We start from the raw sequence: 27648 nt of genomic DNA, 5'->3' as shown, positions 1-27648 counted from the left end.
CAATGGCCATTGTTAAAATGGCTATATAAATAAAATGTAATTGCAAAATAATAATAATAATAATAATAATAATAATACATTCATATTCTTATTTCTTAAGATGTGCTTTATATACACACCAATCAGCCATAACGTCAACACCACATAACATTAACACATTAACACTATCAATTATATTCCAGTAAATTGGTGACAGTATCATGGATCATGGGCACCCGAGGCGCACCCATGCCAAATAATGTGTAAAATATATTAAATGTTACTGGGTTTTTATTCCTGGAAGGCACCTGGATTATCTACCAAAATATGCTGCATAATGCCTGACTTCCCCTTAGTTAAGCATAAAAAAAAGTTGTAGTTTGCATTTTTTTTTGGATAAGGAATCTCACATCTCACTTTTGTAATGACTGTAAAAGTCCACTGAAAGTTACCCCCAGAGAAAAAACCCTTGAAAGATTTTGTGAGAATTTTCTCCATACATGAATCAGGTAATCTGACAGGACATGAAAAAAATAATTTAATCCTTATAATAATGTTTTAGCTTTTGGATGAAATGTTCTTTTTTTCCAAAAAGCACCCTTATGCAGCAGGTGGCGCTGTTTCATGTCATTAGAAACAATAGTTACGAGTTAAAATAGTCAGGAACTAAAGGGTCGTAGATCTACTTATTCAATACACAGGAGTGTATTAGTTCTGATAATGTGAAGTGTTTTTTTTTTCCGATTTCTACAATCAGTATGTGAATAGATTTGGCAGTTATAGTCACGGTATTTGTTACCTTTTTAGGCAAAGGATAACTGGCTGTAATCGGTATGAGCGATGGATTAGTAAATCACTGGAAAAGGAAAACCATGTTGGATTGTAATTGTATGGTGGATAATTTTGGGGGGGTTTTCTTAAGGAGATGTTGAGTTAACGTTTATGGAAGGAGTCTCCAGTATTAGGGTTTTGTAACAGGACGTAAAGCGTGAGTAAATAGCAGAGCTGCAAAAATAACCAGACATTTGAGATCACTGTTGTTACAATATATTGAATTTAATGCATTTTAATTATTAGAATATGATGTAAAAAAATCCAACGATTTCTGTTGGCCAAATATAGTGGTTAAAAAGTTTTCACCTGACTAGACACCAACACACACACACATCATTAACTGAGATGCAGTCGCTATGAAATTCCATTAATCCACAGGTTCTGTTTGCAAAAAGCACAAAGCTTGTAATATTTGAACAGTAAACACTGATTCGTGGTCCAGGATGGAGTTATGAGTTTCAAACATATTCTTTAGACTTCAGAAGAACGCTGTAGACAGGACGAAGAGTCAGGATGAAGGCATTTTCATATAAATAAAGTGTATTTTTTAGTTTTTCTTCCATGTAAAGTAATCTTCTGGTGAAGAACTCCCTGACTCATACAGCAAAGATAAAAGATAAAACATGTTTGTCATAGACCTAAGAAATAAGTTTAGGCACTTTATCGTCGAGTCATTTCAACTGAGATGACACAAAAGACTTCTCAAAGCAGTTTATACAATATTAAGTTCATCAAAATCAATATTAAGTATCAATGCTCTTAAAGGGATTTGGTCCGTTAAAAGGAAAAGCTTACAACGTACATTACAGTCAAACGGTAAGACACATATTAAGATTAAATATCTTTAAAAGCAGTAATAATAAGTATTCGGGAACCTCCTACTGTAAATCTGCTCAGTTGTGTAAACCTCCATCAGAAACACTGTTAACAATATAAAATAAGAAATAGTTGCAATACTTTTCTTGGTCCGTATGTATTTAATAATCCTTGCATTAATAAATAATGCGAACGTTAACATCGTTACTGTATGACTGTTAAAAACAGCGATTTAGATTTCAAGATTAAGAAGGGGCGTACAAACATTTGACTGCCAGTGTGTTAGATAATAATAATAAAAAAAGGCACAACAACAAAGTAGGGTCATTAAACCCCAACAGACTGCAAAATGAATCGTATTTTAAATGCAAGACAGTATTTTTTTATAATGTTTTTTTTTTTTAATAATCTTTACAAATAAATGCTAACAACAGACATAATAAATTAAAAACGCAACACATGAATCATATATTTAAAATAATTTATGGCTGTTTAATGTAAATACACTCTAAATACGAAAAAAGTAGATGATATTTACGATTTGAAAGTAAACGGGTCTGTCCTGAGAGTTTTACCGATGTCTCACACACACACACACTTTCGCATGCTCACATTCGCACACGCAGACTTGCACGTAAAAGATTTCTTGCACACGCACGCTTAAGCGAACTCTCCCATACTCTTTCGGATACTCTCCCATAAACTTTCTCACACACTCGCACCTACTCTTCCCTCTCGCACGCAACAAACGCACACAGGCATATTCCCTCGCAGACTCGCACGTTTTCTCTCGCACACGCTCTTGCAAATACACTTACATGTACGGTATGTTTATATAATCACATGCACATGCTTTTTTTTTTTTATGTGTGCGCATACACACCCCCAATTTCTGTGCCCTGTTGTAGTATCGTTTTTTATGATGATGATGATGATGAAGATTTGTGGCACAATGTGTTTCTACAGTGTCATTTAGGTAGTAAAACTCTCTGTACAAAAATAAGCTAGATTGTCTCTTTTTTTTAGCTTCTGCCTCGATTTGGCTGCTAGTGCTGGTAACTAATCACACAGATAAAATGTATTCCATGAACTATACACTGATCAGACATAACATGAAAACCACCTGGCTAATATTGTGTCGGTTCCTGATGCACCGTCAGCCCTGACCCGTCGAGGCACTAGACTTCTGAAGGTGTGCCGTGGTATCAGGCACCCAGATGTTGACTGAGGATCCTTATAGATATTTTAGTTGCGAGATAGAGTCTCTATGGATCGGACCCCAGATAACACCCTGTCATGTTCTTCAAACCGTTTCTGAACAGTTTTTTTGCAGTGTGTCAGGATTCATCATCCTGCTGAAACAGGGCTGAATACTGTTGATATGAAGAGGTTCTGAAACAATTATTAATTATTAGGTAGAGGTTACATGTCAACGTAGCAGCCAATTGAAGGACCAAGGTGATATGACCGAGTATGCTTATGCTGGTAGCTGTTCAAAACTTGTTTGCGTTAGTGAAAAGCCAAGAAAACGAGTTTTTAATTATTTTTTTTTTGCATTTTGTGCAAGATTTAGTGAAAACACTAGGGGTCTAAAAAATATTGATAAGGACGTCAGAAAGAAGGAAACTAAGCCACTTTCAATTGGGTTTTTAAACCAGCCGGTGCGAAGGGAAAGCATTAATTAACATTAAGTGAGGTTTAATGTCTATTGATTTAATATTTTTCTGTCATTAACTTGTCTTGTATAAATGTTTTGCTTGTTTATATATGCAGAAATATAATTATTGTATTAGAAATTAGTAATATTGGTAATATGTTTTGAGTGGCTGGTACGGATTATCTGCATTTACATTAATTCTTATGGGAAAATGTGTTTCACACTACATAGTTTCGCCTTAAGAACTCGCCTCAAGAACGGGACTGGACAACAGGATTTAAACTGAAAGGAATTTGAGGGAGATCAAGACCAGATGGTGGTGGCAAAGCAACATATTGGATGCCAACTGCGGGTAAACAGCAAGAAGAAGAAGGACCCAAGATTTCCTAGCAGAACATTGCCAAACATCACACTGGCTTCACCAGCTTGCCTTATTCCCATAGTGCACCCTGGTGCCATATCTTCTCCAGGTAAGCCACGGACACACACTCAGCCATCCATGTGATGCAAAAGAAAACATGATTCATTAGACCAGGCAACCTCCTTCCATTGCTCCGTGGTCCAGCTCTGATGCTCACATGCCTATTGTAGGAGCTTTCAGTGGTAGACATGACCACCATAGGCATTCTAATCAGTGTTGGGGGACGTTATTTTTTAAAGTAACTAATTACATTACAAAATTACTATAATTAAAAAGTAATTAATTACATTACAGCGTTACCCTTTGATAAAAGTAACTAGTTCGAGTATTTTCCATTGCAGAAAATGAAAACTCTTTTGTGATTCCTCATGCGTGTTGTTTTAGTCAAGACCTTTATAATTATTCTACCATCATCACTCAGCGAAGTTTGGCCCATAATCTGTTAAATACTAATACCCCTATCTCACCTACGCGGTGACCGCAAGTACGGTTCATCATGATTCACCACGAGTTTTGCCGCTGTGATTACGTTTCCATCTGCCCGCGCATCGGTCCTCGCATAGTCAAACCGCAAAGGTGAGATAGGGGTATAACAGCAGGAATAACAGATGGGGGCGGGTTATCGGGGCGGGGCTTGTAGGACGACTTTTACACACACACAATAACGGAATCACTGCTGTCTGGCTCACAGATTACATAAATTGTCTGAATAACGAAAAAATTATGAAATAACTGAGTACTTAAATGGCGGAACTAACACGTAAGATTACTCTTTTTTATCAAAAAAATAATCCAAGTAATCTAACGTGTTACTTTGTGATGCGTTACACCCAACACTGATCCTGACTGACCTGAGGATACATCCAAACTATGATGCAATGTGTGTTCTGACGCCTGCATTTTTTTTTTTGGAATTTGAGCTACAGTAGCTTTTCTGTTGGATCAGACACGACAAGCCAGCCTTCACCCCTCACACGTCACTGGTTTACTGGTTGTCCACCTTGGACCACTTTTGGTAGGTCCTGACCACAGCATACAGGGAGTTTTGGAAATCCTTTGACCCGTCCGTCTAGCTATCACAATTTGGCCATTATCGCAGTATCTGTGCTCAGGTACTTAGCCTAGTTCACTACTTGACAGGTGCCGCTGTAACCAGATAATCAGTCTTTTTCACTTCAACTGTCAGGTTTGCATGAAACTAGCAACAAAACAGATGACCTCAGCAAGCAGGTTTCATCAAAAAGAAATTCCCATAGGGATATAAATATGTTTGTATATGTATATATTATTAATGTACAAAAATATATACAGTAATATTTCTTTTTAATCTTTATATGACATAAAGGCTTGGCATGACACATTGCATCTCTGTTGATGCAACTGTTGGTCCAAGTTGTGTAGATGTCTGTTTTTTTTTTGGTGATGATGATATGAGTGAACAAAAAAGCCTGAGAGCGGTGTGAAGTCATCTTCACAGCAATGTAGAACCATACAGGCCTGCACTGAGGATAAATACCAAAAAAAAAAAAAAAAGATATGTAGAGTCAGTAACTGAGAGCAAGGACGGTGTTTATAAGACATGCCATTAGTGCAAAGAAAAGAATATTAAACAGTTAAATTAACATTAAATAAACTGTGATCTGGACCAACGAGTGGAGAAAATGAGTGACAGGAAGGATGATGAGACAGGCAGGATGTTATTGTGTGGGCAGACAGGAAAAAGAAGAACAGCAGGTCATCACACAGAATGACTACAGATTTATTACTGTGGTGGTAGTGTTTTTTTTTTTTTTTTTCTTCCAGTTCGGGTTTTGGTGTTCTACTAGCTCGTCTGAATCTGTGTCGCGAGAAGCTGTTTACTTCCTGGAAAGTAGCCTTGAAAAGAATCAACCGCTGTTTCACATTTAGGGTTTTCTCCTAGTTTTCAAGATCCTTCTGTTCGAAGATGACACGTGTGGCAAAATATACACTGACTGCCCCGAAAATGGCAGAAGAAGCGATGTAGGCAGTGACAGATTGAGTGAACTGGACAATCATGCCCATGAACAGAGACGGGAAGACCTGAGAGAGCAAGAAGGTGCTATCAAGGATGGCAAAGTCCAAGCCCACGCCACGTTTGTCGTAAGCGTCTGATCCGTGATCGACCTGTGTGGCGTTCTGACTGTGCTGAGGCGGGTAATATTCCAGGTCATCCTGGTTGTAGTGGGCGTGGCCGTTATGGTTCAGATCGCTCGTGTCTTCGTTCAAGGTAAGGCGCACGATTTCGGTGGAGATCCTGTTCTTTTTGGTTTTGCGGGCCGCCATATAGACCTGCAGGAAATCAGAGTAACCCGTAAGATCTCAGCGATACCGTCAGAACTGGATTTTTATCCCAACATGCATTTTATTTTTAGTGCCATTCCAAAATCTATGAATACGCTCATTAAAAAAATACCCTCAACAAATGATTCTCTGAGTTCTCAGATTACCTTGACCTTCTGCGGTCATAGCTGGTTTGATGCTGAATTAAATTCTAATACCATTGCGAACATATGTTTACTTCCATGAATCTCATCCCTTTCCTTTGATCAACAGTGTTTTTTTCTGTGTACCATTCTCATTTTAGAGCCCAGTACAGTAACAGAAGATATGAGAGTTAAAAGCCTACCTCCTTCTCTTGGTGATAGTGGCAGGTAAGTGTGTATGGCAGAGTCTGTAAGGTGGCAAAAGCAAAGCCGGTAAGGGCTGACATCCCCGTGACCAACAGGACACTCTTCGACAGGCAGATGACTAGCGCTGAGAGGGTGAAAGATACCATGCTAAACAAGAAGACCTTCCTGGAGCCGAAGGTACACACCAGCCGGTTCATGATTAGTGAGAAGAAGGTTGAGGTAGCACACTGTAGGAATAGCCCCAGGCTGCCCATACGGATCCCTAGGGAAACACAAATGACATCTTTGACGCTGGAGTCATGGTTTAAACATATCACAGGTGTAACATATAAACTTAAAAATATCAGTTCGGTAAAATAGCAATAGTCATGTTTTTTACAATGCTCTAAGTTGTCTTCAATTCCTGGTACTTTGTTTCTATTAATATTTGTTGATTGGTAATTGCTTGGTTGGCTATTAGGTTCGGTTTCCCACTGCAAAAACACCTTCCAAATTTGAAAACATTTGAAAATATGCTAAGCAGCATGGTGGTTTAGTGGTTAGTACGGTCACATCCACGTCCACCTTGTCACCTTGCACCTCCAGGGTCCGAGTTTGATTTCCACCTCGGGGTCTGTGTTCATAGAGTTTGCATGTTCTCCCTGTACTTGGTGAGTCTCCTCCCTGTTTTCTTCTCACAGTCCAAAGGCATGCATTCTAGGCTAATTGGCGTTCCCAAATTGAACAAGTAAGTGTGTGAACGTGTGTAAGGATTGCCCCCCCCGCGACCCTGTATAGATAAGTGAGTGGAAATACACTGTCCAGGCAAACAGAAAAATCACACACTCATTTCATGGCCGTGGTATCGGTTCAATACGCTTATGGAACGTCAAAACATTTAATTCCTCCAGACTTGTCGGACGGTTGTGTAAAACCTTCTGTGGGACATCCCAAAGATTCTCAGTGGGGGTTAAGGTCTGGACTGTGTGGTGGCCAATCCATGTGTAAAAATGATGTCTCATGCTCCCTGAATCACTCAATTTGAGTTCGATCAATCCTGGCATCATCATCTTGGAGCATGCCTGTGCCATCAGGGAAGAAAAAATCCACTGATGATAAAAAAATAAAAAAACCTGGTCACTCAATACATTCAGGTCGTCATTTTTTGGGCACGTAATGTTGCTGAGCGACTTGTATGATGGGCACTAGGCATGATGGTAGCATCCACCAAATTTTTTCAGACCACAGTTCTTCCTCAAGGATGACGGCTCACCACTATCCTTCCAGTTCTTAACCCAATTTTAGTCGTTTTACAGTATCCTTAGTTGTTCTGAAACAGAGTCACATCTTTGCCACAATCCCAGATATGTCTTCTGACATGGTTCGGCATCAGTTAGGGTTAAATAACTTGTTGCAGCTGAACTATATTAATCACTGCGGTAATTGTCCAATGGAAGTCTCTTAACTATTTCCTTAGTTAAATCCATGTGGTGACAGTTTTATTTGGCCAGCCAGCGAATATTCATGAAATTCTTGATCACTAGCCAGAAATACAGAAAAAAATGTAAGGAGTATGCAGGAAACACAAAAAATGCCCGAGCACAGAGAACACACAGCATTTCTAAACTCTGCACTAAAAAGTGCCATAATACCAGGCTTAACTTGTCCCCAGGTTCCTAATGTGCAGCTGGCTGTCTTTTTTAAAACGGTGAAAGTTCAGAAAGCTTTGCCAAAACACTACAGACAAAGCTAACCTTAAATCTTAAATCCATGGCATGTTCGAAAAGGCACTGGATTCCCTTTTTAAACGACTGAGCCATCTTCACACACCTCGAGTTTAGAGCTTAAACACAGTCCAGCACGCCAGCACTTCGTCTGAAGCTGCTCCGGTTTAGGATCATCTACCCCATATGTCTTGGAGCAGTGCTCAGAAATAAACTAGTACGTGGTATACAGTTTGCTGTTGCTATTGATGTGCAAACACAAAGAGACTCGGCCGAGTATCACGTCTGCCAATGTGCTGTGTTAAAAAAAAAAAAGCGTTCGGGATGCTGCATCAATTTATTTTCAAACTGCGCGAGCTGCAAGTTGTGGCCGCGCGTCCATCTGGGTGTTTGGATGACTCACGCGGCACAGTCACTGACCGTGGGTGAAGGTTAACCCGAGTTCACTCAGGAGAGCCAGACACGCTGGCCACGAGACAGGAAGTATGCGGCACCAACTCCAGCAAAACAAACTCATTACCAGAGGAAAAATGATTACTTGAGGGGGTGACAAACACAAAGCAGACCACTTCTGACAGAAAACAGACGGTCGAGTGAGGCCAAGGGCTGTGAACTCTCATCAGAAGGGGCAGGACATTTCTATTTAGCAGCACACATAAGCTTTTTTTTGTTTGTTTTTAACCCTATCCATCCCTCATCTTTACCACCCACTTTAATGACAGACAATAGCCTTTGTGTATTCATAACATTTGACTACCTACCTTTTTTCCAACACAAATATGAGCTGCATCTACTGGACAGCAGGCTACTCTCTTGGGTGGCTTATTCGAAAAAAAAAAAAAAAAACTTGTGTTACGTTAAGAATTAACATAATTACATCTCACCTTCATCGTATTGCTGCCTGGACACTGTGCCTGGCGCCGCACTCGGCACTCCTTGGTAAAGTCCCTCTCCGACAAAGTCTGTGTAGAAAAGCATGAAGCTCACAATAGCCATCCAGCTGCTCAGCTGAGCAGCGCAGAGACGCCTCATGACGTACGGCACATGGCAGTAGCTGCTGAAGATGGCTGGTGTAACTGACCAGCAGCTCCTGAGCACACATATTAGAGAACCTGCCCTTGGCAGGCAGATCTTTAACCGTCTCTTAGGCGTATAGCACAAGGACAGGCATCCGGCCCAGGAATCCGAGTCGTCTTTCTCCTCAGACGCTTTCATGGTGACCAGCACGCAACAAACAAAGATAAGAATAAGGGAGGTGAAGAGTCCTTTGGCTTGTCCGCCCAGGTATTGGGCAAGTGGACCAGAGCTCCAGTCAAGCAAGGCCAGGAGGTATCCGATGCACGAACCCAGACTCGCCATGAAGGAGAAGGTAGCAAACGCACGGGCGCACTCCTCGCGCCCGCCGTACAGGTCTGACAGAAGTGCCTCCAGCGGCGTGAAGCACACTTGGCTACAGAAGTCCAGCAGCACCACGCCCAAGATGAGCAGACCCACCTGGAGGGGCTGGTTAGGATGGGTGATTCCACCCCAGTTCAGAAGGGTGGCCAGGTTGTCGGTATGAGGGATGATGACCATGGCCATGAGCACACCCAGAGACAGCAGCCAGATGAAGGGTCGCCGTCGTCCATAGCTACTGCTACACCGGTCACTGGCTGAACCAATGAGAGGGATGAAGACGAGGCCTAGAACTGGACCAATACCTGAAGAGAAATCAACAACAACTTAAATTCATTTTATTGCAAGAACACAGTCCTTATTCACATTCTATCTGAAAGATTCTAAAAGAAACTAAACCCAGGATATGATAAAATTTAGTTTCTTTCAGTTGGCCATTTTGTCCGGGCTTGGGACCGGCACTGCAGGCAGGGGCTGTATAGTATGGGGTTCGGCAACCCACCCACTGCAGGGCTCAAACCCATATCCTTAAATCAACAACCTAGAGCCTTAACCGCCTGATCCACCACTTCCCTAAGGATATGATAAAACAATTAAATACAAATACATTCTGATGAGGATAAAGGGGCAGGGGTAGTTCAGTGGTTAGGAAAACTACTAAACACAAGGTCCCAGGTTCAAATCCCACCAAAGATCCACCAAAGTTGCCACTGTTGGGCCCTTAAACAAACCCCCTAATACTCAACTGGTCAGATGTATAACGTGATAAAATATAATACATTCTGGATCAGAGTGTCTGCCAAATGCTGTAAATTTAAAGGTTAAGACAAAGCCCAAGAGAGGAAACATGACCTTGTACAAAAACGTCTTCCATAACGATGATGTTAATTACTGACTCAGGATTTCACAGCATAAAACATCTTTAAGCATCAGCAAAGCGTACAGACCGATATTATCCCTTTCCTCCCCAAACCACTCCTCTTTACTTCCTTCCTAATTAAGGAAGATGACTAAGCCAGTTTGCGGGGCCTCAATTTTCATTTGATTCACGTCCAAATTCTCAGGGGCTATTTCTAGCTGCAGCAGCAGTGACTGATGAGTTGAGGAGATGATCAGGAAGATATTAAGTTCACTGTGGAAATACCATAGGATCCAGAAGACTGCCAGCTCAGGGATGATTCCAGGGTACACATAGCAATCAAGTCATTATTATATTAAAATCTTATATGTAATTTGTTTCTGACTTGGCTGGGGAAATGAAACTCGGGTCACAGAGATGTGTGGACAGTAAAAAAAAAAAAAAAAAAAAAAAAAGATATTGCCCTAAATATAAAGAGCATTTGTTTAAAAAAAATATTCCGGAAATATGAAAGGTTTGGAATAACACACCACAAACAAGGCTATAATGCACGTCCGATTTTAAGGCGCCGATCCAGGACTTGACAAAGCATGTTATTTCTGGAGTGGGGTATCGCTATGGAAGCGGTGGAAATGGATAACCGAGGGAACGCTCTGGCCTTAAAGAAATTTATCAAAGGATATCCGTCAGTGAGCGCTGCAAGACGTGCGTGTGTCTGGCTTCTGTTTCACCATAGAGCCGAGAGTTTAAAGGGCCATGGGAATCCGCGTCTCATGCATTGTGCAACCTTTAGCTATCTTCTTAGAGATGAATGTACACTACAGCAGTGCTGTTGAAGGATCAGTGCTGACCGCTTCTAAAGGAATCCTTTTGTATAAAAGCAGCTCTCAGGTTTAAATTCTACTATTAATGTGATTATCTAGATATTTTATTAAACAAATAAAAAAAAACGCTCCACATAAATTAATTAAAACATGTGTATTATTGTTATTTTGCTAAAATTTAGCTTTTTTTTATTTTTAATTATTTTTTTTGGGGGGGGGGTTCCAATTTCCTCCCCAATATTAGTCGTAGCCAATTCCTCGCCGTCACTAGGGGGCTCCCACATTAAGGCTACTACTACCACTCAGTCGGGAGGGCAAAGACTATCCCGTGTTTCCTCCGAACCGCGTGACGCCAGCCGACTGCATCTTTTCAAACTGCTTGCCCATGCGCTAGCCGCTCCTTCCGCGTGTGCGAGCTCACAGACGCCCCTGATTGGCCGTAGAGCCGTGATTAATGATTAATCCCTCCCCCCTGAGAGAGCTCGGCCAATCAGCTCTCTCTGGGCCTCCGGCTGTGAGAGGAAAACAGCATCACCCGGGGTTCGAACCAGCAATTTCCGGATGATAGGGTGAGCGCTTTACCACTGCGCCACTCGGAGGCCAAAATTCAGCTTTTGAGAAAGGAAGGAGTCTACAGTGCCAGAGGGTTTTTTTTCTTCTTCTTTTTTTAATGGTTTTCAGTAAAAAGTAAAAAGTAAAAAGGCCACAGTAGGTTTTAGTTTCTGGTTTCCCGACAACATAATGAACTGCTTTTGGTTATCAGCAAGATGATGATGACAGCTATTTATACAGTAACTGCTACTGTATAAAGGAACAGGATTTTCACAACAAACGAAACAAGGGAAACAAACATAAGTATAAATGAATAAAACATGCACTCATATAACTAGTGGCAAATGATCATTCTTTCATAAAAAAGAAAAAAAACAAGATGTGACTGTTAAGTTAATAATTTCAGGGTGGTTATTTTCCTCTAACACCATGTGCAGCAGGGTTTTAATCCCGACTTTCTAGGCAGTTTTGCCCCTTATTTATTTTGTATTATTATTATTATTATAATCATCTTTTTTTATCACTACTATATTATTTTCATTTTAATCACTACTATATTTGTATTTATTCTTATGGCTCAAGAGTTGCTTCGCCGTTTTATTGTTTTAATGACAATCACAAATAAAGATACTTATCTACTTAGTTATGCAAGCACAGACTGGGAACCTTAATTTCTTGTCGTGTCCCATTGACTTCACTGCCTTGCCACAACAAGTCATACACAACCCCAGATTATAACACCGAGAGGCTCGTACAGTGAACACTATGTGTGATTGGTGCTTCACTTCATGCGCTTCCCTTCTTACCCTGACACGCCCATCACTCTGGTAAAGACTCATCAGGTCACATGACCCTTTTCCATCGCTCCAAAGTCCTTTACTGTAGGCTCCTTAGTAAATTGAAGCCTTTATGGAAATACTCTTACTTTTACTATTAAATATAGCTCTGATTTCTACTCTCCATTTTTACAACGCAGATCACGTTCATTCATTTTTTTCCTTTTTCAACCACATTTCTTTCTAAAGGTTTTTAACAATGCATTGGACACTTCCCAACTCCATTTCAGTAATTTCATCAATCTCCTTAGTTGTTTGCTTTGCTTGATGATTAAGTGACTGTAAAAAACATGAGATTGATGTATTAGTAAGCACAATCTTCTCAGCTTGAACACTTTTATGCAGTTCAGCTTTCATTGGAATTTCAATAAATCTCAACAGGATGCTTAGATATTTCTAAAAAAAAAAAAAAAACACGTCATGAAAAAGGGCCTGAACGGCACACAAGTGTAAACACACACACACACAATATGAAACAATACTGCAGTGTTTTAAACACACAAATACTCAGGAGCATTAGTGAGATGCTCACACAAAACCCCAGAGGGGGGTAGGAGCCATTATTTTTGAGCAGAAAGACACCAGCTGTGAGACACTGACACACTAATGTAGGAGAGGAATTCAAAAGCACCACCAAACTGCTAAACAGTGACATAAATGGCTTGAATTCTTTGGAGCTTAATGAGGAAGGATTTTAAGTTTTTGTTAACTTTATATAGAGTGTTTATTCTGTTCCACTATAGACGCTGTGTTTATAATAGAGTGTTGCGCATTCTTTTGCCATTGTGAGTTCAGCAAACACACAGTTCTTTGCCAGGATGGATGGGATTGCACACAAAGGCTCTTTCTGTCTTGCTCTGCAGCTGTTGACGCGGGGGAAACGGGGGCACGGTGTACATTTTCTCACCATATATCGCTTCTCCGCTCCTCTCCGAGCATGTGGGTGCAAGGTCAGGTACAGTGAGATTACGGAGCGTTTGATTTTCTAATTACTTAAACCAAACTTTTTTCACTTGGACTAAAGAAGGCATCGCAATCCTTTTTTCTGTACAACATGCTTTCTTAAAGCTTAACCAGAAGCATGGCTCACAACCACCTGATCCATCATCTGCCTGATGACATCATCTAATCAAATCAATTTAGTCTTATTTATTTGCTTTTAACAATGTATTATTGTAAATACAGTATATAAATATATACAAATTCAGCATGGTCGCCTTGCACCTCCACGATCTGGGTTCGAGTCCCGTCTCAGGCCTGTGTGCATGGAGTTTGCATGCTTGCATCGTGGGTTTCCTTCGGGTTCTCCGGTTTCCTTCAAAGACATGCAGATTATCTTAATCGGCGCAATGTGTGAATTAGCGTATATGTGTGTGCCCTGAGATCGATTGGCACCCCATCCAGGGTGTCAAGTCTCCTAGGATAGGCTCCAGACTGAGTGAGTGAGTTTAAAAAAGTGTGAGGAAATTATGTATAAATCATAATTATCATATTGTCCCTGATGAGCAAGCCGAGGGCGACGGTGACGAGGAAAAACTCCCCGAGGTGGTGTCTGCTGGGATTCCATCATTGCGAACAAGTGAATTTCTTCTTGTTAAGAAGGAAGCTACACTAGCTGAAGAAACACTATTTCAGATAACTCGCCTGGCTGTGACAAAGGAATCTCGAATTGATGCACAGATAGCTCCCAGTGCTAGTTCTTTAAAAACACCTTGATATGATTAATCCAATAATTTTAATTTATTCTCATGTAATAAACCTAAACACACTTAAAAGCAAAAAAAAATGTTTAAAATAAACTGAACGGCCTGAATAATGCTGCACACACGATACTCCAGACAACTTGATACACGGGATATGGTAGTGCACACCCATTAACATTTTTGGCAACCAGTATCTATTTAATTATCCCTCCTGCTTGGAGACACACAAGAAATTAATAGAACCATCGCCAAGAACACTATTCTGAGGAACTGGAAAATCAAAGAACATCAATCATGAGAAAACTAATAATCGAGTATTATATACAAGTATTAGAAAAACAACAAGAAATAAAACTACTGTACTGTATTTAACCCTTTGTTGCATCATGGGTGCTTAAAAAATGAAAAAAATCTACCCCACAGCCCAAAATTGTCATACACTCTAAGATTTCTTTGGACCACCCTTTTGCTTTGATTACAGCACTCATTGTGGTATCGTTTCGATAAGCTTATGCAAAGCCACAACGATTATTTCCGTTTATAGTCGCATTCATTTCTCTCCAAGATCTTGTATTGATGATGAGAGAGTCGGACCGCTGCGTGAAGTCTTCTCCAGCACATCCCAAAGATCCTTAATGGGGTTAGGTCTCTGGTCAGGACTCTGTGGTGGCGAATCCATGTGTGAATGTGATGTCTCATGATCCCTAAACCACACTTTCACTATTTGAGCCTGATCAATACTGGCATTGAGATCTAGGAACATGCCTGTGCTATAAGGGAAGAAAAAAAAATCTATTTATGGAAGAAAAAAAAAAGGTCATTCAGTACATTCAGGTCGTCAACTGATTCAAATTAATTGCCACATGATGTTGCAGAACCTGGACCTGACCAACAGATCATAACACTGCCCCACAGGCTTATGGTGTATGGTGGGCACTAGGAATGAGGGGGGCATCACTTCAATCGCCTCTCTTTTTACCCTGATGTATTCATCACTCTGGAATAGGGAAAAAAAAAAGGACTCGTCACACCACATGGCCTTTTCCCATTTTTATGTTCCCTAGCAAACTGAAATTTTTTATTTTAAAAAAAATATTTTTTAGCCTCGCTAATGAAAACGCGGTGGCAGTGGTGGCTCAGTCAGTTAAGGCTGTGGGTTACTGGGTTACTGTTTGGAAGGTCGGGGGTTCGAGCCCCAGCATCGCCAAGTTGCCACTGTTGAGCCCTTGAGCAAGGCCCTTAACCCCCTTTATGCTCCAGGGGCGCTGTAAGCTGGCTGACCATGCGCTCTGACCCCACTTTCCTAATTGGGATATGCGAAGAAGACATTTTACTGTGTTGTAAAGTACATGTGACAAATAATTGAATATTCTAATACTATAAGTAGTTTTTTTCTTAAGGTTACACAGCTGTTTAGTTCCGATCCCTTCAGTTCTCTTTGCATTGTGCATATGAAAATGCTCTTAGTTTCACTATTAAACATAGCAGTGAATTCTACAGGTTTTTATTTGTATTTGTTTACAATTTGAATCCTTTTAAGTGATCTCTGATCACGATTACTCCAAATGTTTTATTCGACCACATTTCTTCCTCAAACATGAGGAAGTTCCCTACTATCCTTCAAGATTCTAATAATGCTTTGGACAATTTTAGTACTTTCAGCAATCTCTATGGTTGTTCTCTTTGCCAATAATTTGCCCCTTGCAAAACAGTCACATCTTTGCCATGACCATAGGATATGTCTTTTGACATGGTCGTTTAATTAATGCAGTGGTTCTCAAACATTTTCTGTCATTCCCCACTTAAGGGGGTGGGCGAATTTTCAAGCCCCACTTGTCAACAAAATGATAACGAAAACGGCCAAGTGTACCATTTATTGAAAAGTCAATTTCTAAACCAATAAGATCAAATAACGCCAAGTTCAAAACAGATAAAATACACGTGCAATTGTTATAACAAGTATATAGGCTTACTTCGTCACTTATCTAGAGCATTCTTTCAAAGAAGTCGAGTGGCTTATTAACGTGACTGGGGTGTGTTTTCTCTAAGTATCTTCCTACTTTGTTGGGTCTCATGCTGTCTGCTGCCAGCGGTTTAAGACACAAAACACACATGGGTCTCTCCTCTGCCCCCACCATCCCCACCATGAATCCCAGCGCAACATAGGCCTCATCATAGGCTTTTTGGTTGATTAGGCTGATGATGCTGAATCAGCTGCTTTTTTGTGGTCCATGTAACAAATGTATCCATTGAAGTTATTATGCTCACTACATACAGTACGCTACTGACCCAGTGTTATGGTCTAAAATTCCCCCCCTGCCACGGATTGCCTCCCCTACATAATCTCGTTTAAATAATATATTGAAACATAAATTCATAGGATTATGGTTTACAAATTACAAATTATAACAAACAAATTTAATTATAAAATAAACAATATAAAAAATACATGTTGTATTGGGGAAAAATATATAAATTATAAATTTTTTAATATACATACATGTATATTTTTATATTGCTTATTTATAATAAAAATCGTTCCCTATAATTTTTCACCACAAACAATATTTATTTAGTGTATTTGTGATAAATAATTTGTTATTTGTACATTGACAAACCCCTGCAAAATAAATGTGCCATAAAATAATCATTTTGGGGGATTTGTATTAATCGTCTCGACGGCTGTCACGTGCCTAGGGTTAATTATAATAGTAATAATATATTTAATAATAATAAACTTTTGAATGTATGTCCTAATATAATATTTGAGAGATTACGTGTGTGTGTGTGTGTGTGTGTGTGTTGGGGGGTGCGCTTGGGCAATCCGTGGCAGGGGGGCACTTTAGCGCATAACACCTGTTTGTGTCCGCGATAAAGTTAGTTTGATATTCGCATCTCCGAATTCAATAGCTGCGTCAATAAACCCGCGAATAAGACTTTCAAGACCATTATTCTCTACGGCGCAACGATTGATTTAGGGATTATCGCAAAAAGCCGCACACCAACAAAAAGCGTAGAACGATGTTGATCTTCCCCTCTGTTCAGCGCCTGAAGGATCAAAAAGTAACTTTGTTACCACACTGGAAACTAGAAATGCCAGACTAGTACTGCCTGATAAAATATTAATGTTTAACAAAAATACAGAAACATCAGCATACACATTAAAATAAATGAAATTACATATACAATACCGAATGTTTCCTTATATATTGTTCCTCTGCGATTAACATGCCGACGTTAAACCGTTATTGTTGCACTATGGTTCCACTTTTTCTCTGATGTTATTTTAATTTACTTATATTAATGATCCATTTCTTTGCGTGTGATTGTTTAGTTTCGAGTGTCCGATCTTTATTGTCAATTAAGAAAAGCATGAATTAGAATAGGTACTTTCCTATTATTTTCACTAATTCCCTCCCGTTCATTGCGCCCCACCTGTCATGCCTGTATTCCCCACTAGGGGCGCGCCCCACACTTTGAGAACCACTGAATTAATGAGATGCGACTCACTTCCTCAGTTAGGGTTAAATAATAACTTGTTTCAGCTGAACCCTATTAATCACTGCCGTAATTATCCACTGGTAGCCCCTTACCCATTTTGCTTAGTTAAATCCAGGTGGTGACTTTTTTTTGGGCTAGGCCATTTAAATGGTGTCACTATGCATAGTAAGGACAGGGGTCATGCAACAAAGGGTTAATCCTGTCTGAGAATCACTTATGAACCTCTGTGACCTCATAACCTTTACTGCTATAATTAGAAAAAGAAAAAAAAAAAATCCAAGTGAGACTGGATCTCTAAAGTCACACCACGTCATCATACCCACACTTTCATGAACATTTATACAAGTCCACAAAGTCCATATTTAAAGGTCACGTACTATTCTCTATTTGAACCAAATTCCCCTAAAAACTTTAGAGATTTCAAGATGAAAATAAATATATTTAACCCATGCATGTTCGGGACCTTTTTAGACTTTCCCACCTGAATTTTGACAATTAAAATAAGTAGAGAAGAAGTAGTTTTTTTTTCTTCATCCCTTTCTATACAGCAGCAACCGATCAGTTGTGTGTATGTGTAAGCGTGTTCATTCACAATCACATCCTCGACGTTTACTGATATAAAAGTTAAACTGCAACTCAGAGCTGCAGAAGCTAATGGTTAGCTACCCTCTAACCATTAAATTATCTCTTCTTAACGGCTAGGAGGTCTTATTTATTGTAGCTCTTAAAATGGTGCTGAGAAAACGACAAAGCTGGGTGGAACGGAGCATTGATCCCGGGGAGGGGCTCTTGGTATATCAGGTCATATTACCGAAAATCTGATTGTTTTGTTTAGGCCTGCGCAAAACAGTACAAAGAGCAGGAAATAAAAATTTCTTGAGTCTTGTGTAGAAACTAGAGACGCATCTGAATGTCTAAAACTGACTAATAAATGAGTTTTGCATCATGGGTATCCTTTAATGCTTTTTCATGCTAAAAAAACAAAAAGGAACAAAATGGGTGAAGAACTCTTACCTAGCACCATGGTCATGTACTTCTCCTCTATGCCAGCCTCCAGCAGCAGCGGTGGCACGTAGGTGATCCCAGCTGCCACGCAGATCTCCAGGCCACAGGCCAGCAGGTTGAGCAGCACCAGGTGACACTGGGCTCTCCATCCAGGCATACTTCCCGGGGGGGGGGGGGGGTTACTGAGGAGGGGAAGACTGATCGGATCTACTCTAATGCGTAGATGGTAGATGGTAGGGGGTATAGAGTGAGTAAGAGAGCTTCACTATGTGCTCTCGGTGGACTTAGATCTTCCACGGCAGCCATCGGGTCATCAGCATGCTGAATCTGAGAAACAACAGAGTGTGAGAATATTTAGACAGGAGATGAAGGCAAAGAAAATCTTAGAAGGTGAACAATTCACAAAGAGCTAATACAGAAGATATAAAGATGAAAGCCTGTAAGCATCATTATGGAAATGTTTTAAATAGCTTGAACAATCGGTACCGCGTCAGCGTCAAGTATCAGCCATTAGACAGAGCTCAGATCTCAATAGTGTATCCCAAATTTTAATGACATCATACACTCGTACATACAGTACATGCTCGATTTGAGTTCAGAATTTAAACTATATGCATTAAACTTCTTCTGATATTTTCCCCTTAAGTAACGGAACATGTCATGATGATTTATTTGTGTGCTACTGTCTTGGCTTATATGTATTTGTTTTGTTTTTTTTGTTTTAGTGATGTGCAAGAGTGATGGGAAGAAACAGATGGTGAGACAGTGAGAGGCACATTCCTTAGTGGCTTTCTTTCCCCCCGTTCATCACCCACAGGCCGGGGCCAGGTCATCCACTTCAACCAGCACCAGCCTCTCAGCTCCATCGTGAGCTCATTCCCCTCGGGCCTGATTACAGAAGTCCGTGTCAAGAGCCTCTGCGCTACTGCCTCTAATTAGCATCTATTGTCCTTAGCACTTCCTGCAGGCTCGCCAAGTCTTAAGTGGCTGCTGTGCAAAAAAGCCACATCATCTACAGACTGGTTGCTTTTTTTGGGGACACCATGTTTTTTTTTGTCCGAGTTGGTTTGCTGACAAAAACTAAATATCATTTCCCCTTTAAATCATTTTGAAATTCACATTTCTCCATAAACCTGCTTCACAGAAACGAGGATTTACATTTAGATCCATATGGGACAAGCCGAAGGTGAGGACTTGAGGATCGAACATTACAAGGATCCAGACTAATCCGTTCATCTAGTACAAGTGTGTGCTAAAAGGATGCTCGGTATGAGCAAAGATAATAAGAGTCTTATGATGAGTCTTTGTGATTGCAACAGCAGGTCTCGGATACACGTCTGCAACATACTGTACAGAGGAGATTATGCACTACAAACAAAAGGAGGTGCTATTGTAGTTTATGCATTATACAATTTTTCTATACAAATTTATGTGCTGTCAGTTTTTCCTTTTTTCCCCCCAGTGCATCTGCGTTATTCTACAGTCTATTTCTGCGATAGCTCGACAAGATGTAAGAACATGTGCATAGACCCCTCCAGCATGAAGACTTGATATGCTGCCTGGTCAAAAGAATTCCATTAAAGAGGCCCAAATTACATGGAGGCGTAGTGGTTAGCACTGTTGCCTTGCACCTCCAGGGTCCGGGTTCGATTCTCGCCTCAGGGTCTGTGAGAATGTTCTTTCCGTGCTTGTTTTCTCCGGGTACTCCGGTTTCCTCCCAAAGTCCAAAAACATGCAGATTACGCTAACTGGCGTTCCCAAAATGGCCCGTAGTGTGTGTGCATGTGCATGTGTGTGTGCCCTGCAATGGATTGGCATGCCATCCAGGGTGTACCCCGCCTCGTGCCCTAAGTCTCCTGGGTCAATTAATAAAAAAAAAACACTTGATGATCAAAAAAATTCAGTTTGCTGGGAAGCATGAAAATTAGTCTTTGTAGCAATGGAAAAAGGTCATGTGGTCCAGACTGAGCCTATTCCATCATGCATAGTGTACAAGCCTCTGGAAGCGGTGGTGTGATCTGGGGTTGCTTCAGTTGCTCAGGTCTGGACACATCTATGGAGTTTTTCTTCACGTGATGGCACAGCCATATTCTAGGACCAAGTCTGGGAGCATGAGTGCGTGACTTTTGCTTCCACAATAAGAGCAAGGTCTAATTATACAGTATGCAAGCTGTAAAGAAAACACTATGTAAAATATGTAAATCTTTATTATATCAGAGCCAAACAGGTCTGGAGTTCAGCGTTAGCGTATACTGTATAACTCAGTGGTTAAGGCTGTGGTATCGACTGGAAAGTTGAGAATTGAGAGTGACCGCTAATGCCACTTTTGGGCTTTTGAACCGCGTCCTTAATCTTCAGTTTCTCAGATGGATGTCGCTTTGGATTTAAGCGGATAAATGACATCGTACTCTGATAAACAAATGTAGGCAAAATATATGACTGCAACAAAACTACACCATCCTGTGTCCTTGTCCAACCGCCCACTAACACCAGGACTCTAATGAGCTGCTGAGGGAAACACAACACCGCCGAGCACTTTTTCCGACAAGCCTCCAGGGCATGTCGTGTCAATCTGCAAAGGGCATCTTCCCTTCGGATGTCAAGGCATGTCTACAATCAGCTCGATGCTCCCGCAATGCTAACTCACTCTTCTGCATTCTAATTGCGTTTGAGGGGAAGAAAGAAAATCACTCGAACCTCAAATGATCTTTTTGTGAAAACCACACACTGTATAAGACTTTGTGAAAACTTGGATCCATATATATATATATATATATGCAAAAATAAATGAATGAATAAGTAAATAAATAAATAAATGGGACTGGATCAGCTTCAGCTATGGTCCGTCGGGAATCTGCACCAGTTCCCCGGGGTTCATTGAGGGCACTATATATGTGTGTGTGTGTGTGCTGGTGCGCTGAGTCTTCACCGCACCATCTGAGCTTGAGGGATGTGAGAGAACACTCTGAGCAGCCGTCGCCTTCCTGGAGGAAAGGAAGAAAAAAAAAAAAAAAAAAAAAAACAACCAGGTGCTATATTCATATTTGGTGTGAAATTCCTCCAGTAATGCGGCCCCATCTGCTCTAATAAGCAGACAGAACGTGAGCGGTCTTCGTTAAGCTTTTCTTTTAAAGCCTTGAGTCTTTTTTTTTTTTTTTATAGCCCTGGAAAGGAGCAATATCAATGGATTATTTGGTGCGTCTGAGATGCAAGCTGCAAAGACCGGAGTCGGAATTCAACCAGTCACTAAGAAACGCTATGAGATAATAAACGTTGTAGGAGTTTACAGCGTTAATCTTCTCAGTCACCGAGCTGAAATAAATCTCAGTGGTCTCCAGAGGTCTTAAGAAAAGAAGCGGCCTTGACGGGACACCGCCGTTGTTTAACCCAAGAATCGCCTCGTATAATCCTGAAAAGAGCTCGTCAGGGAACTCTGCATGGTTGCGACATCGCTGCCCCAACGCCTAGACTCCTAAACCCCCACGCATAATGGTTTTCCTGTGACCACTCTCTTTCTCACAACATGCTGTGTTCCAAGGTCATTCCCACTCTGACCTGCATTCTGGGAAGACTCTTACAAAAGATCACTCACTGACTAGTTTCATGTTACAGCATCTGACTATGATGGTAATGATGCTGAATGGAAATCTACACGACCTGTGTGCGCATGCATCGCTTTAGTGCGTCTATAATTAACAAAACCAGCCTAACAAATCCCAGACTGCAGCAGGAATATTGGTGATTTGGCACCATGCTGAAGAAACACCATGGGCAAGTCTTCTAACTATCAAAGTCTGCAAGAGCTGAATCACAAGCAAATACTCCAAGGAACGGAATTGCATACTGACTTCTAAGTATGAAGTACTGACTACCTAATCTGGATGTCTTTGGACTGTGGGAGGAAACCGGAGTACCCAGAGGAAACCCATCAAGCACGGGGAGAACATGCAAACTCCATGCACACAGAGACGGGAATCGAGCCTGGCCAGGGAATCGGACCAGGACGCTGTAGGTGCAAGGGCTACCCAGACCACTACACCCCTTCTTATTTTTCTCATGTTAATTAAAATAATATCAAGTAAATTAAATAAAATAAACTAGAAGAAACATTCTACTGCAACAGGCTGCAAAGTGTCTAAAGATGGGTTTTTATCCACAGCAGCAACCTCATTTCCCTTCTCGTCTGTTCCAACCACTTAACATTCAGCATCGGCAGTATACTAATCACCGACCTGATCATCCGTCATCATCTGCAGCTATTCCTTACTGATTTATGCCACATCAAGTTAGACGTTTTTTTAATGCTTGAATGATTCATAGATCAATGTGTCTTAATTTAAAAAAAAAAAAATTTCTCTAAAACTGTTTAGGTGCAGGGACTGGACTGAAATGAGCGAAGTTCTTAAGATTACATTAAAACTATAATAAATTCTGGCATTTGGAGGCAAAATATAAAGAAATGAGGGGGGTGGGGGGAGGGGATCAAGACTTTTGCATAGTGCTGTACCTTTCATACTCCTCATGGCCCAAAGTCCTTGATGTGGACAGATTTTTTTGTAAATACATACCTCCTTTTTGATCTTGCCACGAGAATGGTTGGTGTGGATTTTGAGGCATCTGAGCCTGTCGAAAGGGAAGGGGAACGGGATGGGGGGAGGGGGAGGGGCTTTCCTCCTTCTTTTGACACCACAATGCCACATTTCCAGACCCTATTCAACACCCCATCTCACCAGCACCATCACCACCACCACCACCACCACCATCATCCTGAAGAGCATTATCACCAAACAAAACAGGCTTTGTGTACATCGAGTCTGAGTTAGTAATCCGATCTACTGAAGAATCAAGTCTTTTCAATTAAGGTTATTATTAACATCGCGGGGGCGTGTAGAAACAACATTAAAAATGGCTGGGGAATCTTTACTGAAGAAATAAGAGACAGCATAGCTCCGCCATGACATCAGAGCCACAAGGAGCTGTTAGGACGTACATTTAAAAACCTCAAAAACCCCAGTGCGGCGGTGTAGCTCGAAAGGAATGGATGAGACAACCAAACTTTTTCTAATGCTAACATTTAGGCTACGCTAGGTCTGATTCCAGCTGTCTTGAATGCCACAAGAATGTCTGGCGTGGGTCACTGCAGTGGAGAAAAGACTATAGGAACAACATTAGACACGTGTTTATTCACGTGGCCGTCTAAGATGATCTGGGTTTTGAACTAGACTGAACTTCTGCAGGATGAAAAGACACCGCCTTAAGGCAACGCTACTTGGCTCAAATCGATTCATTGCACATTAAACACAGACATGAAACTAAATGACTGATTTGCTGTAATTGCATGAATTTAAATAACATTTCTTAACTAAACTGAGCTTTATTTACATGTAGGCAAGCTGGACAGATGTATTCAGGTTAGACCGCTCTGATCATCGGTACTGTAGCTGTTTACTAATAACCTTTAAACCTGGCATAATTTGAACACCTCTTGACACGCTGGCTTCAAAAATATTCTGTAGGTGCTCATGGAGCTGATCGTTCGGGAAATATGATGATCAAACCTTAACGTTATTTTACATCACACACTTTTCTGGACAGTACCAGTGAATTAATTTTTCTACATTCTAGAACAATACTGATGAAATCTGTATCGACACACGTTAAGTAATTAAGTAACATAACACCAGTCAGGTGTTATTTTAAGACACAAGGCTTCAGCTGTTCTGGAACTGGGTCTTGCGAGAACAGTATTGTGTCAAGTGCATTTGCAAAACCCATCAAGCTCCATGATGAAACCATCTCTCATTAAGACCATCACAAGAAAAGCAAGACCAAGTGAACTTACCTCTGCTGCGGAGGAGAAGTTCATTTAGAGTCACCAGCCTCGGAAATCACCAATTAACAACCAGCACCTCAGATTAGAGCCGTTACGAAGTTTCACAGAGCAGAAGTAGCATCTCAATATCAACTGTTCAGAGGAGCCTTGGATAAACGACCTCAGCAATGAAATTAGAACTTGTGTCCAAACTTCTGACTGGTAATGTACTCTATACACCGCCTCGCTTTGATTACAGCACACACATTATGGTGGCCAGTTCATGTGTGAAAATGATTCCACATGCTCTGGACCATCTGGACCAACTACTCTGAACCATAGCCATGGCATCCGGGAAAAGATAACTCCATAGATGTGATATCCTGGTTATTCAGAACATTCAGGTGGTCAGCTGACTTCATTTTATCGCTACATAATGTTGGTGAGCCTAGACCTGGGCGAGTGAAGCAACCCCAGATCATAAAACTGTCTCCAGGGGCTGGTACAGTGGACACTATGTATGATCGCCTCATGCGCTTCCCTTCTTACCCTGACACGCCCATCACTCTGGTATAGGGTCAATCTGGACTCATCAGACCACATGACCTTTTTTCATCCAAGTTTTACTAATAAGTGGTCTTCATATGGACACACAGCTGTTGAGTCCCAGTCCTGACAGTTCTCATTGTATTGTGTGCATGGAAATGCTCTTACTTTCACTATTAACCATAGCTTTTTTTTTTTTTTTTTTTTTACAATGCAAGTGTTGAAGTGATCTCTGATGGCTTCCAGACGTTAATAATGCCTTGGGCAAGTTTGTAACCCAATTCCAGTAAATCTTAGGTTTTTCTTCGATTGATGCAGGACAAAAATATGACCCTTCTGGTCCAAGCACCATATAATACATTAGGAGTATACTAACAAATCTTTTCTTATAAATCAGCATGCATAGCTAAAACAAGTTGTGTTGGATATTGCAATGAATTAAAAAAAATATCCAATCAATGAATAAACCTGATTGAGTTCAATTCAACCAGGAAGCTCCACTAAACATCAGACTGAGTGTATTAACTGGAGGTTATAGATGAAATCCATTCAACACTCAAATAACAGGAATACACTGATATGGCGCTGAATAGAGCCCAAGCCTTAACCCCCCCCCCCGACACACAATCACTTCAACCCACTTACACGAAAGTGAGAATCCTGGTCTCATTCTTAGCCCTTAGCCCTACTCGTCTTCATCTTCCTGCTATCTGATTCAGGTGCAGGAACCTGATCCTCCAGGCCTAACCTCCCTGGGGCTTGAGAGGCGTCCCAGCAGATGAGAACTTGATTCTACTATGGTCATGTGATACGGAAAGACACTTATGAGGTCAAAAGAGAAGAAAGAGAAAAACGGTCAACAGTGTGCAAGGGGGGGGGGGCGGGGGTGTTGGGTCGAACGAGAGGACCAATCTTCTCTCTTTGAAAATAAAAGCACTTCAATCACACTTTTTTATTTTTTATTTTTTTATTTTGTCAGATTCTTTTTCTAATAGATATTCTCATTTATAAACCTAAACAGTTTGAACCCTTAACAAGCACGGTTATTATCTGCTTTATGCCTGAATGATCTCACTAACTCCATGCTACAGCTGGCACGGATCAGACGTTAATGTTTAACTCGGATGAGCGCTTCGCTCTCTTTCTCTCTCTCTCACACACACACACACACACACACACACACACACACACACACAGTGTCTCAGCAACCTGCCTCTGGACAGTATCATTCACTGAAACACAACTAGACTGTTCAAAAGCACTCTAATTAAAACTTTATCAGGAAGTAACATTAAAAAAGGCATTGCGCACACACACAGACACACACACTGTTGTTTGTTCACATTACTTGAGAACATGACTGAACAGAACATGTTAAATTACTACAATAAAAAAGTAATAACTCCTACCTGTTTAACTGTCGGTAACGTAAATCCTCAAAAACATTCCTCTGACTTGCTCACGTCCTCTGAATGTTGCAACCTGCTCACAAGCTCAGTCCATCCTTAACGTTTATCCCTCCCTCTCCCACCTCCCATTCAATCGCTCTCTCTCTCTCTCTCTTCCCTCCTTCTTTCTCCTCCCAGATCCTTCTCTCCCTCAGTTTCTCGATCTCCGCTCATCCAAGTGATGGAAACTCCCTCTGAACTCCCACACTGAGCGGAACAGGATCTAGAAAGCTTCACGCCTCGTCCAACGGCACAAATTCAGAAAGAATTCATCGCTTCTGTATCGTCTCCTTTTTTTTGCCCATCTCCACTGATCCTTTGACACAAATGTCTCAGCAATGACCCACCATTATGACCATAACATAGCTATACTGTGACATGGTTACATCGTTATACGCTATCTGGAGCAGGGGGGTGGGGGGGTGTAGACACTGGAGTGGAAACCGTTTCAAAAGACCTGAGCAAGTATTTGAAAAAATACTGCATCACAGATGAACAAAAGCTGGTTTTTAAAACAAAATGCATCATGCATATAAGTTATTTATCTGAAGGCATACAACATAACCACTTTAACAAATTATTAATGACTAATAGCATTAAAAAGGTGTCACTTGAGCTACGTTCACATCATAAGTCATTTTGTGTCAATTCCTGATTAATTTTTTTTTGGTCAGGTCTGATTTGCATGTCCTGATGGTTTACGTTCATAATAATTGACTTTTATCTGACTCTAGTGTGGACGCGTGTCTGTCCTCCTATAAACGGCATGTGTGCACACATCGGTATGTATTTGCTCCCTTTTTCTGGGTTAAAAAAAACTCATATTTGTGCTAACGCTCATGCATTTTAAACAATGGATGTGATTTTAGTAAAAAAAAAAAAAAAAGCGCTGTTTTATCAGCCATTGTTAGCGCTGCTTGGAAATCCCTGCGCTGCTGGTGCTGCCTGATGATGCAGGATGTGCAAAAGCATAAATGTCGCATGAATTCTGATCTGCCTGTTCTTATTCAAGTCGCAGATCATATTGATCATATTATTCCGTGACACATATGTATCGGATCTATCAGACTAGATCTATCCCAAATATCCGATCTAAGGAATCCGAT

At 40.8% G+C, this 27648-nt stretch overlaps 1 protein-coding gene across 2 annotated transcripts in view; it reads right to left on the bottom strand.

The window, feature by feature from the left end:
* Positions 1 to 5013: 5013 nt before the first annotated feature.
* LOC128531244 (solute carrier family 45 member 3) overlaps positions 5014 to 27648 on the bottom strand; it is a 36082-nt gene continuing 13447 nt past the window's right edge. Inside the window, exons 1-5 of one of the 2 annotated variants that reach the window (XM_053505020.1) lie at positions 26504 to 26592; positions 18746 to 19063; positions 8946 to 9761; positions 6355 to 6620; positions 5014 to 6017 (exon numbers count right to left, since the gene is read on the bottom strand). In XM_053505020.1, the coding sequence (XP_053360995.1) occupies positions 5625 to 6017; positions 6355 to 6620; positions 8946 to 9761; positions 18746 to 18893 (1623 nt within the window). In that variant the 5' untranslated portion in view covers positions 18894 to 19063; positions 26504 to 26592 and the 3' untranslated portion in view covers positions 5014 to 5624. Of the gene's footprint in view, positions 6018 to 6354; positions 6621 to 8945; positions 9762 to 18745; positions 19064 to 26503; positions 26593 to 27648 lie in introns of those variants that run through there. The other variant, XM_053505019.1, reaches the window with a different exon arrangement.

Source organism: Clarias gariepinus, chromosome 10 (assembly GCF_024256425.1).
Source record: "Clarias gariepinus isolate MV-2021 ecotype Netherlands chromosome 10, CGAR_prim_01v2, whole genome shotgun sequence".
Taxonomy (NCBI): domain Eukaryota; kingdom Metazoa; phylum Chordata; class Actinopteri; order Siluriformes; family Clariidae; genus Clarias; species Clarias gariepinus.
This window is presented reverse-complemented; position numbering and strand designations above follow the sequence as displayed.